Here is a 14889-nt window from a genome sequence, read left to right on the forward strand (position 1 = left end):
TAAAAAATATCAATATATCATTCTTTATAAATATTTATATATATAATTTTGATAATAAATGTTTTGTCGACACCGTATAGGCGTATAGCATGCTAAATTTTAAAAATTGCTACAACCCACCCTGCATATCAAATCGGTCCAGTGGAATAATTCAGATGAGTTTATTTTCGTCGACCATAAATCCAACCACTTACTAGTGTCAAGAGTATATATTTTTCAAAATTGGGTTTATTTAAAAAAATCCTGGAATTTGCGAGGCATATCCGAAACGTGTAAAAACATGCTTCACTCACACACTAAAGTCTAAACCATTTACTACTAGATATTTTTAAACCACACCAACCAACTTTTTAACTAACTCAATTCAACTCACACTCCCTCCTCCACCATTATTATTTCCGACATTCTCATTCCCTCTTCCATCTCAATGTTCCATCCTAAAAACCAAACTAAACCAACCAAAACCCCAAACCTAACTTCCCAATTCACCCCCCATAAATTCTACTCACACCTCATCCATCTCCCATCACACAAACCCTCAAAATCAAAATCAAAATCAAAATCAAAATTCAACCTCACAACAACAACAACATGTTCCTCCTCAACACCTCCCCCAATCAAAACCCTAATCTCAATCCTCCGTACAATCCCCGATTGGGCAGACACGGTCCAAGAACGAGGAATGCAGAAGAATCGAACTCTCTACAACCACACAAATTGGGTCCATCACCGTTCCTCACTCCGTCACGTGCGTCACTTTTTCTCTAGCTTCTCCTCACGTGTCATTCTCTCTCTTGTTCCTCCCGTTCTCTTTTTCACTTCCTTCGCCGCCGTTATCGCCGCTTATAACTCCGCCGTGCTTCTTCATTTCTTCCCGGAGTTTTTTCCTCTTCTTAAGGCTTCTTCGCTTCCTTATCAGCTAACTGCACCTGCGCTTGCGCTGCTGCTGGTTTTTAGGACGGAGGCTTCTTATGCTAGATTTGTTGAAGGGAAGAAAGCTTGGACTATGGTTGTTGCTGCTGCTCATGATTTTGCTAGATTGGTTATGGCTGTTGTTGATACTCGTACTTCTATTGATTTTAAAGTCAAGGACGCGCTTTTGAAATATATTATTGCTTTTCCTATTGTGTTGAAGGTAATCTTCATGTTGTGCACGTGCACCAGACACGACACTGACTCATATACATCTATAATGCTAATAATTGAGTAAACAACTATTTCGGATCTTGAACTTATGACAATTTGAGATATCAGCTTTACGAAATATCAAGTTGCTTCCTAAAATTGTAACATCAGTCAAAGTGCTCCTTGAATTTTTTAATCCTTAGGAAAAAAGCTCGACTAAAACTAAAAAGCAATTTGAAATTTTTGTAAATTTGGGGTCCCAAGTTGTTAGAAACTTACAATTTCAGGACCCAAAATGATTCAATAATAATTTAAGAAAATAGTAGTGATTGAATGTAACTACGTACGTGTCAAGTCTCGTGACTGGGTTGGACACCAACATATGTTGTTGCATAAGTGTCGGACTTTGGACACAATTTTAATTTGAAGTGTTGATGCTAAGTAGTTAAAGGTTTCTCCACAAGTGTTTTTGGAGGAAAAAGTTGCATTAGTTATAAGCATTCTTTTAATTTGTGGTTAAACTTGTGATTCTTGATATATTGCAAAAAATTGTGGTGTGAAACTATTCCCAATTGCATTATGGAATTTTCGGTTGCAGGGATATAAAAAATCTTGATGTTGTGATCCAAATTGTTGTAACTAAAGACCTTTTTTTTAATAAGTGAAGTAAATACTTAGGGGATCAACTTTCTCCATTCCCAATCTTACTTTGGATGTATACGTTTTATGCCGTCAGGAAGTTCACTCCTGAAGATGTGCAGTTTATAAGAAATAGAGAGGGAGTGAGAAGTCCGCCCCAAAACTTGAAGTATTGCAACTTAGAAGTTAATTCAGATTGGGTGTAAGTTGTGCATGGTTGGATTATTAGTTACTTGAGGTCAAAATAGTTCAATGGTTATTGGGTTTGGGTATCCAATTTTGGTTTTTATAATGGGAGAGTTTTTTAGTTGTTGAGGGTTGGAATGTTGGTTACTTAAGTACAGGATAGTTCAATAGTTGTTGGGATTCCATGAAATTTGAATTTTTTTCAAGGATGATTTTGAAAGGTGGTTGTAAGGTTTTGTTCAAAGTGAGAAGGATTGGGCTTTTAGTTGCTTAATAAGGTCAGAGTTGTTCCATGGTGGATGGCATTCCATCAATTTTCATTTTTTTAATGAAAATTTGGAAGAATGTTAGGTTTTCTTCAAGTTGTGGGGTTGGTTTTTGGGTTGATAGTGAAACTCACTCTGTGAACAAATTGAATGTAATGATGTGCTGTCTAGTGTTGGATTTAGTTGCTTAAGGTCAGAGTAATTCTATGTTTGTTGGATTATGCTCAATTTTGCAAAGGGTGTTTGTTATGTTTGTTCAAGCTGTGTATGTGTAGGGCTGGGTTTTTAGTTGCTTAAGGTCAGGTTAGTTCCATGTGTGTTGGGTTTTCCTTTTTCCAATGATATAGCAAAAAAGGGTGTTGTTTGCAAGGTTTGTTCGAGTTGTTTAGAGCAAGTTTTTTGCGTTGGTAGTTGTAGTTGATGGGTGAAACTCACCATTTGAATAATTTGAATGCAGTGTCATGCGTTGTCTGGTTCAGACGTTGAGAGAGATCTTCAACATTTGCTAGAAGTAGAAGACATAGCATTGATCATGAATTCGAAACATCGACCTCGTTGCATTATTCAGTTTATATCGCAGAGCATTCGGCTACTAAAATTGGATGATTCTAGAAGAAGTGTCTTGGTAAGAACACTTGTTCGAATTGTTGCATTTTAGCACATATTGAATTTAGGTAACATTGTTTCTGAAAACAAAACTTCAATTCCTAAAAATGTAAATTTATTTGTCTTCTAGGTAATTAGGTGGAAAAGTGTTAGATACAAATATATTAATATGATACTTCACTCTATTAATTCTTTGTTTGCAAAACATTTCCCTAATTGCGGTACAGGATTCAAAGATCACATGTTTCCACGAAGGAATTGGCATATGTGAACAGCTTATGGGTATTCCGATTCCGTTATCATATACTCGCTTGACTTCAAGGTTTCTTGTCCTATGGCACCTAACACTCCCTATCATACTTTGGGATGATTGTCATTGGATTGTGGTTCCAGCTACCTTTATCAGTGCCGCCTCTCTGTTCTGCATTGAAGAAGTATGTTCCTCACCTTACTTCGCTCCTAAACTATTTAATATATCAAATTATGATGTTCTAGAATCTGTTGTGCATAGTAGTTAATATTTAACATAACCTGGACCTTAAGATATTACACATTTACCAGTGTTTTATTTTATTCTGAGTAATTTCATTAAGCGAAAAACTTTAAGTTGACAAACAAAAAATGTTGAAAAATAGGTGAGAATGACAGCGACAATGCTTTTTAGTTCAGCAGTTTGATTTCTGGCTAGCTAATTGAAAAAATATGAAAAATGATTGCTGCAGGTTGGAGTGCTCATAGAGGATCCATTTCCAATGCTTGCACTTAATGATCTCTGCCGAAAGGCGCAGACAGACATCGAAGAAGCAATTGCAACTGAAAACGTGATTCACGCGCACCTTGTTGCAAAGCAAGACTACCACTCTAAAGAGCCTTCACCAAATGGCAGGCCCAACTCCTAAATGGAAGCGAATTTTGCTATGAATATCTTCTTCAGCTTTTACTTATGAGGTGGCTATGCATGTGGTACCTGTTTAGTCACATTAATTGTGGTTAGGAATTATATCATGCAATTAATCACGATATTTGTGCTACACTTGCGCTCGACAATTTCTCTAGGAAATTGCCTAACATCCGTCGATATCACTTTTAGGCGTAAATTCTGCTAATATAGCTCTGTATATATCATAAATTCATAATCATGTAAATATAAACTCATCAATTGAGATCTTCATTTTGATGGTTTATCAATGTAAATTTAGTTAAGAGTGTAGGTTTTAATAGGCTTTGGCTTTTTTGAACTGCTGTCTCAAATTTTGTTTTACTATAATTGTTTGTTCTGTAAAATAGCTCTCAATTTGGAAAGGCTGCTTATATTGTACAAGAATTTGCACTTTCAATGATCTCCCTCCGGTGCCAAGGTCGAATCTCCTAATGACGTTGTGACATGCCCTAGCCTGTAACGTCCCAATCTGCTTTCAGATCATATTGGTAGCTCTATGATTTTCTAATGGAAGCAGAAATAGTCATAATATTTTTGCAGAGAAAAAAAGTTTAAAGCTTCTACAAAGTAGTACTTTATTTTATGACAAAAGAAAATACACCTAAGCATTTTTTACCATACGATATATCTAAGCTTGTAGATATGCATTTTCTCATTTGTTAGTATATCTGAAGTATGTAAATATTGTATGATTTAATGAATGGTCCACACAAGTCTGGAAAAATAAAAAGAATAATTATTTGTCTGAGCCCAGGTTCGTTAGTACTTTATTTTATGACAAAAGAAAATACACCTAAGCATTTTTTACCATACGATATATCTAAGCTTGTAGATATGCATTTTCTCATTTGTTAGTATATCTGAAGTATGTAAATATTGTATGATTTAATGAATGGTCCACACAAGTCTGGAAAAATAAAAAGAATAATTATTTGTCTGAGCCCAGGTTCGTTAGTACTTTATTTTATGACAAAAGAAAATACACCTAAGCATTTTTTACCATACGATATATCTAAGCTTGTAGATATGCATTTTCTCATTTGTTAGTATATCTGAAGTATGTAAATATTGTATGATTTAATGAATGGTCCACACAAGTCTGGAAAAATAAAAAAGAATAATTATATGTCTGAGCCCAGGTTCGAACTGGGGACCTCTAGTGTGTGAGACTAGCGTGATAACCAACTACACCACCCAGACAGATGGTGATCTAGGCTTTCATTACATATATATTCATAAACGTCTTGAAGGGCATGGCAATATATATTTCTAAGCAGCACCAAATGAACAATAAGATAACTCCCATCTATGTTTCATTGGATCCATAAAATATGAAGTTTGTTTGGGAATAAGGACATGTTAGCATCTAAAGATTTGACTTGACCATAATTTTGGGATTAGTAGATATGCAGTTCAGTTTAGCCCGTCTCAATTATTTTTTATTGTACAACTCACTCTTAATTGTTTTATTTGATTATGAATATTTTATTTTATTTGTGGTGTAATTTTTTTTTATACAATCAATTAATTACAACCGCTAAATCATCAATTATTTTAAAAATTAATAAATGTGCATAGTCAATATAAAACTATTTTATACTAATCACAATAATTTATGGTGCATAAAATATGAGAACCAATAACTTTGATTAAGTAAAATAATTTAGATCGAGAGGGTGCATAGTTTATTTCCTCATTATTTTATTCTTACGTATTTGTTTTTGCATAAAAACTCAGTATCAATGTTTTATTTATTTATTAATAAAAAGAGTAAAAGGGATGAGAGGGAATAAACTATAAATGAATAATCTAATGGATTAGTTTTGCGTGTTCCTCTCTTCTCATCTCTTCTTTTGCAGTGCGCTTTTCAGACGAATCCCTAATTGCGCGCATGTGAGTTTCCCTCCCACCATTTCATTCTCCTTTATTGTTCGCAATTTACTTTCAAGTTTTAAACTTTTTTATTCCTAAAAATAAATTTCAGTGCCCCTTTTGGTTTTGGATCTGAATTTGCAACGGTTGCTTTCAATTACAGGAAATCAAATTGGGGAAAAAAAAGTCAAAATCTAGGTTTAATAAAATGTAGCTGCAATTTTTTGGGTGGGTGTAAATATTGATTCTTTGTGGAAAAGCTTTACTAGAAATAATTAAGCTTGTGATTATAGTTATGTGGTTTTGTTCAGCTGTTTTTATTTATTTATTGGTAATTGAATTCATTCTTATTGTGTTTTGCTTGTGGGTTTTAGATGTAACATGAATATTGTTTTTCACTCCTTAAATAGGATGAAAAGTTTAATGCTTGAAGTTAAACAGTATTTTGTTTCACCTATTTGGGATGTTTGGTTGTGTTGTGTGTTTTGAATACCGATGCCTGCAAAATGGAATAGACATGTTCTTGTAGATGTTGGTCTGTAGATAAAGGGATCAGCTTTTATTTAATATCAATATATCATGCTTATGCCAAACATGGTAAAGTCCAAGGAGAAAGAGATGAATTTTCTTCAAGGAAGAAAACTAGAAGCTATGTAGATTTCGAGGATGATATTTAGCTCTTCAAAATGTTAAGTAAGCGGTGGTAAGGTTGCATATTATTCAGTCTGCAGCCTGTTTAGTGATGCTTGTTTTGAGCTGATCGATTTGAATATTGAAGACCAAGTCATATGATTATGCTATGTCTTGATGAGAATATCAAACCTTAAAAATGTATGAACCCTGTCAGGCAAATGTGATAAATCATGTTTTTATCACGAGATCGTTAATTTTGTGTCAGAATTTCAGTTTGGGGACATAATAGCTAGAGGCTTGTCATTCAATGTACACAAATGAATCGAAAGTGCAATTGAAATGATGATTTGATGTGGGCTTTATTGACTTGTACTTTTTCTTTTCAGGTCCTCTGAACTAATATCAATGGAGCATTTAGATGATGGTGAGGCATCATCAAATAATGTTGATGAAGTAGAAGTCACTAATACTCCTCTGATTTGTGGCCTTCCAGATGATATTTCTCTTTTGTGCCTTGCAAGAGTTCCTAGAAAATATCATTCAGTTCTAAAGGCTGTCTCGAAAAGATGGAGGGACTTAGTTTGCAGTGACGAGTGGTTTTTTTATCGCAGAAAGCATAAACTCGATGAGACATGGATCTATGCTTTGTGCAGGGACAAATTTGATCATGTTTGCTGTTACATTTTGGATACAACCTCCTCAAGAAAATCTTGGAAGCTCATTCACGGGCTTCCACCTCACATCATGAAAAGGAAAGGCATGGGTTTTGAAGCTTTGGGAAACAAGCTCTTCTTATTGGGTGGTTGTGGCTGGTCTGAAGATGCTACTGACGAGGTTTATTCATACAATGCTTCCTCGAACTCTTGGGTTGAAGCTGCTTACTTGTCAACTGCTAGGTAAATATCCTTATGGCTATCCCTATAGAAAGTTAAGGGCCTGTTTACTTGTAGTGTTTTCCGTTTCCATTTCTACTAAATTACTAATAATATAAACATTAGAAAAAGTATTATGGAAGTTTTTGAAAATGCAATCTAAAAATAGATCAAGTATTTTTTTTAAATTCTGAAAAATTCCAAAATTTGTTTTTAGGGTTTTTTGAGACGAACTTTCTCTAGTTAGCCCATTTTACCTCTATCACAATTAAAAAGAAAAATTCATAAACTAAATGTCATTCCAGCTACCACCTACATACAAAGTAAAAACGTTGGAGAGAGTAAACAGGCCCTAAGTTAGTTAGTGTTGGATGAAATAAGGAGTTTTTGGAATAGATTTTAGGGAGAGTTCTTACATTTACGTACTTGAACTTTGAGGAATTTTTTTTATACCTTAAAACCAGAAACAAAGCCACAACTTAGTATTGTACATGGAAGAAATATTTGGATCCACAAGTTTTTATCGCAAATGATAATTGAAAATATGGGAGTGAGAATATGGAGGAAGGAAAATTATGACTGTATCTTAACTCATATTTTGTCAAGTACCTTGTCAACTTCTTGGAGCTTGTGAGTTAAAGCTTCTATAAATGACAGAATCACCTGCAGATGCATAAGACGTAGGTTTTATATATAATCTAGTATTTTAGTATTTGATCTTTCACATGCTTGTATGTTTGACTTTGCAAATTAGCATTAAATGAAGAACTATTAGTTCACAAGTGTCTTTCTGTTGTAATTAATGTTTCCCCCACACTTTCTACATAATCTTTTAAGAAGCTTGCAAGGAAAGTAGAAGTTTTGTTTTATGTGTTTGCCTATTTAATCACGAATTACATTGGCACCATGCTCTCATGAAATTATGTTAAAAAAGTGTTCTTTATGTATTTTTTTTTGTCAATTTTAATCTTTTAAAAGTTAAAATTACGTTATATCTTTATCTGTCATTAGCCTCTACTGCAACGTAAGAATCACAATTTTCCTTCCCAAAAAACTTTCAGGTGCCACTTTGCTTGTGAAGTAATGGACGAAAAACTCTATGCAATTGGCGGTATAGGTTCAAATTCAAGTGATCCTCATTCATGGGATACTTTTGATCCTTTCACAAATAGTTGGACATCTCACAGAGACCCTAACATTGTTCCCGAAATCGAAGATTCGGTAGTTATGGACGGCAAGATATATATCCGATGTGGCAAATCTCCTGTAACACCTCACGTGTACGCCGTTGTATACGAACCATCAAGTGGAACATGGCAGCATGCAGATGCCGACATGGTTTCGGGATGGAGAGGTCCTGCAGTTGTTGTCGACGGAATCCTTTTCGTTTTGGATCAAAGTTTGGGTACTAGGTTAACGATGTGGCATAAAGAGCGACGCGAGTGGATACCCGTTGGAAAGTTGTCACCATTGCTTACAAGACCACCATGCCAACTTGTTGCAGTTGGTAAAAGCATTTATGTTATTGGGAAAGGGCTTAGTACTGTGGTTGTTGATGTTGGTGATGTGGGAAATATGGGAAGGGTGATGATGGGTTCATCTATACCCAAATTAGTCTCTGATTACAATGTAATTAGTTGTAAATGCTTGTCAATTTAAAGAGTAAATCATTTTAAAAAGTGTTGAGATACATGTGTTATTGTTGCATAATTTTTTGTTTTTGTATAATGACTGTATTAAGGTTTGAACTCATATGATGAACTTGTTGAAAACTATCCAAATTCACCACCATTAGTGATCACGTGTCTCAAGTAAATTTGCTACCTTATACAATTTGAGTAACATTTTGATATATCATTTGATTGATTTTTATTATGCACGTAGACTTAGGAAAGTCCAACTTGATTTTCACAATTCACACATTCTTTTTCATTTTTTTATAAAAATTATTTTCAGACACATTTTATTTGATTCTTTCAATTTTCTTACACCAACTTTGATTGTAAAAAAAATTTAGCAAGAGAATATAATAAAAAAATGTTTCTCATTTGTAGGATACACATTAAAAAAAATGCTGTCTTGACTAATTTAACATTGAAGAATGAAACTGTGATTAGTATACTTAACAGTGTGTTGTTAAAAACACAAGCTCCTCTATCTTTCTTCCACTTTGTGATTATTGTTGGACAAGTTTACCGTGTGAAATTAATTTTTTTTTGACTAAAAAATAACCTTGTGATTGTTATAAAGTTATAATCTTTCCAGAACCATAATTATAATAATAATAATTGGCTATTATATAACAAACTATTTAAATAATGGTGTTATATAAGAAACTTCTATAAACATTTGTGTGTTTAGATTTATTCTTGCCGCAAAAAGGTTCCATTTCCATATCATAAAATAAAACAGTGCACATTTGTTGCATCTCTAATACAATTTAAATTTTATTGATATAACATAATCCTTACTTAAAATTATATCAACATAAAATCATTTTGTTGATACTAAACTGATCAATTAGCAGATAGTAATCTTGAAAACTAAGGAAATAAACTATTTTAGTCCTAAAGGAAATAGGTGCACTATATGCAAGAAGGAGGATTCTGTGGGCCATAAGAAGCACCATTAACAAAGGAACATTCATTTCTTAGTGTTCCTTTACCACCAGAAGGCCACAAATTAATATTATCTAGTTTAATGTTTTGGCATGGTTTCTTTTCACTGCAATTGATACTCACTGCAACTTCTCCATTTCCACTTCCTCGAATGTATTTGTATGACACATTGCTTATTTGTACATTTGAAGCCCCCTACACAAAATTATTGGCACACATTAAATTAAATTATGGTACATAAACTAATATTGATCATCAATATATATATGGTATATTTTTTTTAATTAATATTCAAAATATGTTTCATTTAATTAGAAAACCTCAAATCAAATTATGCCATTTTGTAAAATGAAAGCAATTTAGCTTCTTAACTTATAGTTATAACCAATAAAAAGATATGAAAAATAATTTATAAAATAAAACTTCAAACATTGGTTAAGAGTACAAACCTTATAGGTGCATGGAGCAACTGGACAATATCGTTGATCAATGATAATTGGATTTTGCACATTATTCATGATAATATCTTCAAAGACAATATCAGAAGCCACCAAAGAATTCTTCAATTGAGAAGCCCATGTTTTAATCCTAACACCATTACTAGCACCACTAATGGTACAATTCTTAACATGTATGTCAGAGAGATTTTCCTCCCCTTCATACTTACCAAGACTTCCAATACTAATACCATGACCAGGACCACAAAAAACATCAGAAATTCGAAGATGTCTAGTACCCGAGAGGATAGCAATGCAATCGTCTCCGGTACCAATGTTCACATTTGTAATATTTATACCATGTGACTTCGCCATTTTTATACCATCTGTATTGGGACTATCGGAAGGAGCTATTATTTTTAGTTTTGTGAGTATCATGTTCTGACATCCATACATCACAAAATGCCCTTGTTTGCTGTTAACAGATCGCATGCGATGGATATAACCATTTGTGATGAAGTCAAATGACATTGTCTGATTAAATATATGCACAAAATATACAAAATGTTAATATCATATATATGTGAAACAAACACTTTCTTGCTAAAAAAATATAATTTTTTTAAATATAGTAATGTACAAGTATAAAATAGGAAGATTATTAAAAAAATGTAGCATATGGTATATTGGTACATTTTTTATTTCATAACTAATTAATAGTGACATAAGAGAAATCATAAGTCATAACCATGATGGTGACATACTTAGTTAAAAATACATATTGAGACATTAAAATGACTTGATTTATATATAAAATAAACTTACCGTAGGAAGAGGGCGACAATTTGGATTTGTTCGACAATCATTAGTTTTCCAAGCATAAGATCCTTGACCATCCAATACACCACCACCACCACCAACAATCAAGTTGTCAACATATCTAAAATTTATCCAATCCTTTTTTATTGAATATGGATCAATTGGTGCTTTTAATAATCCTTTCAATTTAAAGTTTGTTGTACCACGGCATGGACCACTAAATATAACTTCATTTAGCATATATGTTCCTTCTGGAATAAACATAGTTGATTTTCCATTCCATTTGCATGCATCATACCATGCTTTCAAAAATGCCTTTACAAGAATGTAACAAAATAATTAGCTAGCTCATCAAACTAAAAATAAAAATAAAAAACATAATAAGAGAAGGAATTAATGAATATGGTAAATTAATTACCCCACTATTGTCTGTTTGGCCATCGGATTTTGCACCATAATTCATCACGTTGAAAACAACATATTGAGCTTGTGCTTCTACAATACAAACTAGTAAGCACAACACAAAAAAATATTTTGCAACCATTTCTAACTAAGCTCTTGTATTCAAGATTTTTTGCTTTGGTTTGACATTTGAGAATGGTAAACCACCTTTTTATAGTATGTTAAGAAATCAAATAGAGTTAATGCTGTTGATTTTCATAACTTTTTTAATAACCAAGATTATTATTGTAAGAGAATCAATGTCTTTTGTTTTGGAAACAATAGCAATACCGTTATCAAGCAAGATAAAAGTATTCTATAAATAAAAATGTAATATTATTGATAATAGATAGTTATTAATCAGGTCATTTTGAGTTTGAAGAATTTCATATGTCACTTCCATTTGGTTGACTGAAAATTCATGTTTGTACGGTGGTTTACTTATTAATTACTATCTCTATTCTTGTTTATAAAAAATAAAAATAAAAAACGAAAAATATCAAAATCAATATCAATGTAGTTTATTCATTATTTTAATTTTTTGATTATTTTATGATATATTAAAAAGAAAAATATCTTAAATGAAGATAAATAAATAACTTAAACAATAATTACACCTTAAAAATTACAAATTGGAATTTACAAAATGTTTTTGTGTGAAAATTTCTATTTTGTAATTTTTGAAAATCTTCTATCAATATAAATATTTTAGGCTAAATTACATTCGTGGTCCCTTAACTTAATTTCAAGTAACGTTTTAGTCATTTATCTTTTTTTTTTTCCAATTTAGTCATTTATTCCTAAAAATATCAAATAAAGTATGAAAATATGAGTTTATTTGAAGATTTGCTTTACGAATTTGATGAAATTTGTATTATATTGAAGAATATAATTAATTTTATGAGTTTTGATTGAATTTTTTTTTGAATTTTTGTATAACAAAGGATAATATTGTTGAAATTTTAAAACATAAAATATCAAATTGTCACTTAAAATTAAAATAAAGGACGAAGTCGGATAAAAAAAAAGATAAAGGACTAAAACGTTACCTGAAATTAAGTTAAGGGACCACTAATGTAATTTAGCCAATATTTTAATAACAGATTTATAAATAACTGTCAAAATTTTGATTTTAATTAATTGTCCGTAAACTGTAATCATATTACGAAAAGTAAAAGCTTGTTTAACATGTGCTTGAATAAAATAAAGTGCTGAAGTGAAGTGTAATAGGTAAACTACTAGTAATGTTTTAAAAAATATATACAATTTTGATTCTTTATCTTTTAATTAATATTTATTTTTTATATTAATTTGATTTATATTTTATTTTTGTTTTTTATTTTTTATTTAATAATTATTTTAATTTTTTATCTTTTGTAAAAATTATGGTGTCTTTTTATTAAAGATTAAAACGAATATTACGTAAAAGATAAAATAAGAGAATAAATAAAAAAAATTAAGGATCAAAATGAATAAAAAGTATAAATTATTAAAATAAAAGATAAATTATTAAAATTATATTTTACTTTTTTTGACAAAATATTTAATTTTGCTTAATTTAGCCGAATACAATTATACAAATATTTTTTCTTCGTTCAACTCATTCACTCGATGGATGGATAGTAATAAAGTTAGTTGTAATTACGATTGATATGTTTGTATGATTGAGATTTTTGATATGTTTGTTTGATTGAGATTTTTGTCATTGCAAATTGAGATTTTTGTGCTTCGTTAGAAATGGAAAGAAAAAGTTGACAAAGAAACTGAAATAGAAATGGAAAGAAAAGGAAAATAATTATCGATCTTCTCAAACCTGAAAAATATGTAAAAATAAGTCATTTGAAAATATATAAATGGAAATCTCCATTAATACTGGAAAGGGTAGTCAGAGGTGAGTACAACAATGAGTTTGGAGATGTCACCATGGTCGATCAAACACATTATGAGGCTTAAAGCAAGATTATTAGACCTGACTTTTTCAAAAATTAATAAATAAATTATTAATATTTTATTTAATAACTATAGAAAAAAAATTTAGTAGAATTAATAGCATTTTCAAATCTATTTTTGTTTTTATATTTTTCAATAAAATAAAATTAGACATTTCAACTGTTTTACAGCAACGTCAAGAATTCATGTAAAAAATTTCATCTTTAGTTGATGAAGAAAACAGTGTGTATACTATCAATTCAATAACTTATATTAACAATATGTTCACCACTTGTCTTATGAATTTTTTAATTTATAACTAATATTTCTCATTCGGACAATGTGCTTACTTTTTTGTTTTGTAATTTCTCAATTTATAATTAATATTTCTCTCATCCCCACCATCTTCGTTAGCCAATAAGTTATATTAAAAAGATTATTAAATCATTTTAAACAAAAATATGTTTTATTTAATTTATATAAGATTTTATCGATAGCAAAAGTTAAAACGAAAGTTTCATTGTGATATTTTACAAGAAAAATATCGATTCAAATAAATAATGATTATGACAAAAATTGAAAATTAAAACTTTTTTTAGGCCTTTTAGTACTTTTTATAATATATTATTGAGTCTTTCTATATAGAAATTAAGGTAAAAAAATATTTTTTGGCGAGGCCTAAAGCAAGGGATTTAGTGCCTCTCCCTTGGACCATAATTTACAAAACTAAAATTTTTAGTGACTAAGCCATAATTTACAAAACTTTAGCCTCTCAATATTGGGTTTTGTTAGGTTCTTGATTACTACGTCATAGATAGGGATGAGAATAGGTCAGACCAGACTTTGAAAGGCCTGAGTCTGACCTACGATTTATTTTTTTTGGCCTAAGTCTGTCCTACAGTCTATCATATGCTTTTTTTTCGGCCTGACTTGGCCTGGAAACCTATTTAAAAGTCTATTTAAAATATTTTTAAAAAAAATATAAAACAAACATCTTTTAAACTCTAAAAAATAAATTTGTGTCAAATAATAGATTTTTTTTTTAAAACAAACACACTCATTATTACCTCTAAAACAAATATGGAAGACTACTGAGTGATTGACTAATTGAACAACTACCAAATATGAAATGACTACCAAATATGGAATGCTACCGAATATGGAACAACTACTGAATATGGAATGATTACTGAGTAATTGTTTAATTGATAGAATTTAAAATTGAAAATAATATTATTAATATAATAATAATAATAATAATAATAATAAATAATATTAATAAATAATAAAATCTATATAGGCCGGCCTGTCAGGCATAATAGGTTTTTTTATAAGTCTGAGTTTGACCTATTTAAATAAATAGGCTTTAAAAATGGTCTGAGTCTAGCCTTTTTATTAAATAAGTCATGGCCATAAGTAGGTCAGGCCATAGGCCCCTGACGAACGGCTTAACATATTTTCATCCCTAATCATAGATGACAATTGTTATAAGGAAGCCACTACTGG

At 31.0% G+C, this 14889-nt stretch overlaps 3 protein-coding genes and 1 non-coding gene across 6 annotated transcripts; 2 read left to right on the top strand and 2 right to left on the bottom strand.

The window, feature by feature from the left end:
• The first annotated feature begins 257 nt into the window (after positions 1-257).
• LOC101510762 (voltage-dependent chloride channel 1, chloroplastic) lies at positions 258-4060 on the top strand. Of its 2 annotated transcripts, XM_004510739.4 has the most exons (4): positions 266-1135; positions 2674-2841; positions 3050-3256; positions 3545-4060. In XM_004510739.4, the coding sequence occupies exons 1-4, from the start codon at positions 428-430 to the stop codon at positions 3719-3721; spliced, it is 1260 nt and encodes a 419-aa protein (XP_004510796.1). In that variant the 5' UTR covers positions 266-427; the 3' UTR covers positions 3722-4060. The 2 variants fall into 2 exon arrangements, with proteins under 2 accessions (XP_073220058.1, XP_004510796.1); XM_073363957.1 differs by lacking the exon at positions 2674-2841 and having other exon boundaries at positions 258-1135.
• An 828-nt stretch (positions 4061-4888) lies between these two features.
• Positions 4889-4962, bottom strand: TRNAV-CAC (transfer RNA valine (anticodon CAC)). The gene has a single exon. It is a non-coding gene; the product is annotated as a tRNA-Val (tRNA).
• Positions 4963-5447: 485 nt separating this feature from the next.
• LOC101510001 (F-box/kelch-repeat protein SKIP4) lies at positions 5448-8940 on the top strand. 2 transcript variants are annotated; one of them, XM_027337126.2, is made up of 4 exons: positions 5496-5655; positions 5798-5862; positions 6654-7163; positions 8201-8940. In XM_027337126.2, exons 3-4 carry the CDS (start codon positions 6673-6675, stop codon positions 8796-8798), a joined length of 1089 nt encoding a protein of 362 aa, XP_027192927.1. In that variant the 5' UTR covers positions 5496-5655; positions 5798-5862; positions 6654-6672; the 3' UTR covers positions 8799-8940. The 2 variants fall into 2 exon arrangements, with proteins under 2 accessions (XP_004510793.1, XP_027192927.1); XM_004510736.3 differs by lacking the exon at positions 5798-5862 and having other exon boundaries at positions 5448-5655.
• A 703-nt stretch (positions 8941-9643) lies between these two features.
• Positions 9644-11557, bottom strand: LOC101495066 (exopolygalacturonase). Its single transcript, XM_004510773.2, has 4 exons — positions 11432-11557; positions 11020-11328; positions 10207-10728; positions 9644-9952 (listed from the first exon to the last, which is right to left on the bottom strand). The coding sequence occupies exons 1-4, from the start codon at positions 11555-11557 to the stop codon at positions 9725-9727; spliced, it is 1185 nt and encodes a 394-aa protein (XP_004510830.1). The 3' UTR covers positions 9644-9724.
• Between the last annotated feature and the right edge of the window lie 3332 nt (positions 11558-14889).

This window comes from Cicer arietinum, chromosome 7 (assembly GCF_000331145.2).
Source record: "Cicer arietinum cultivar CDC Frontier isolate Library 1 chromosome 7, Cicar.CDCFrontier_v2.0, whole genome shotgun sequence".
NCBI classification, from domain to species: Eukaryota; Viridiplantae; Streptophyta; class Magnoliopsida; order Fabales; family Fabaceae; genus Cicer; species Cicer arietinum.

Bases quoted from the DNA above. Each gene is read 5' to 3' on its own strand.
- LOC101495066 (XM_004510773.2), bottom strand. From the start codon at position 11,557: ATGGTTGCAAAATATTTTTTTGTGTTGTGCTTACTAGTTTGTATTGTA. The intron at 11,329-11,431 runs GTAATTAATTTA...ATTCTTGTAAAG, and splicing joins GCCAAACAGACAATAGTGGG to GCATTTTTGAAAGCATGGTA. The intron at 10,729-11,019 runs GTAAGTTTATTT...ATATTTAATCAG, and splicing joins ATTGTCGCCCTCTTCCTACG to ACAATGTCATTTGACTTCAT.
- LOC101510001 (XM_004510736.3), top strand. The intron at 7,164-8,200 runs GTAAATATCCTT...AAAAACTTTCAG, and splicing joins GCTTACTTGTCAACTGCTAG to GTGCCACTTTGCTTGTGAAG.
- LOC101510762 (XM_004510739.4), top strand. From the start codon at position 428: ATGTTCCATCCTAAAAACCAAACTAAACCAACCAAAACCCCAAACCTA. The intron at 1,136-2,673 runs GTAATCTTCATG...ATTTGAATGCAG, and splicing joins CTTTTCCTATTGTGTTGAAG to TGTCATGCGTTGTCTGGTTC. The intron at 3,257-3,544 runs GTATGTTCCTCA...TGATTGCTGCAG, and splicing joins CTCTGTTCTGCATTGAAGAA to GTTGGAGTGCTCATAGAGGA.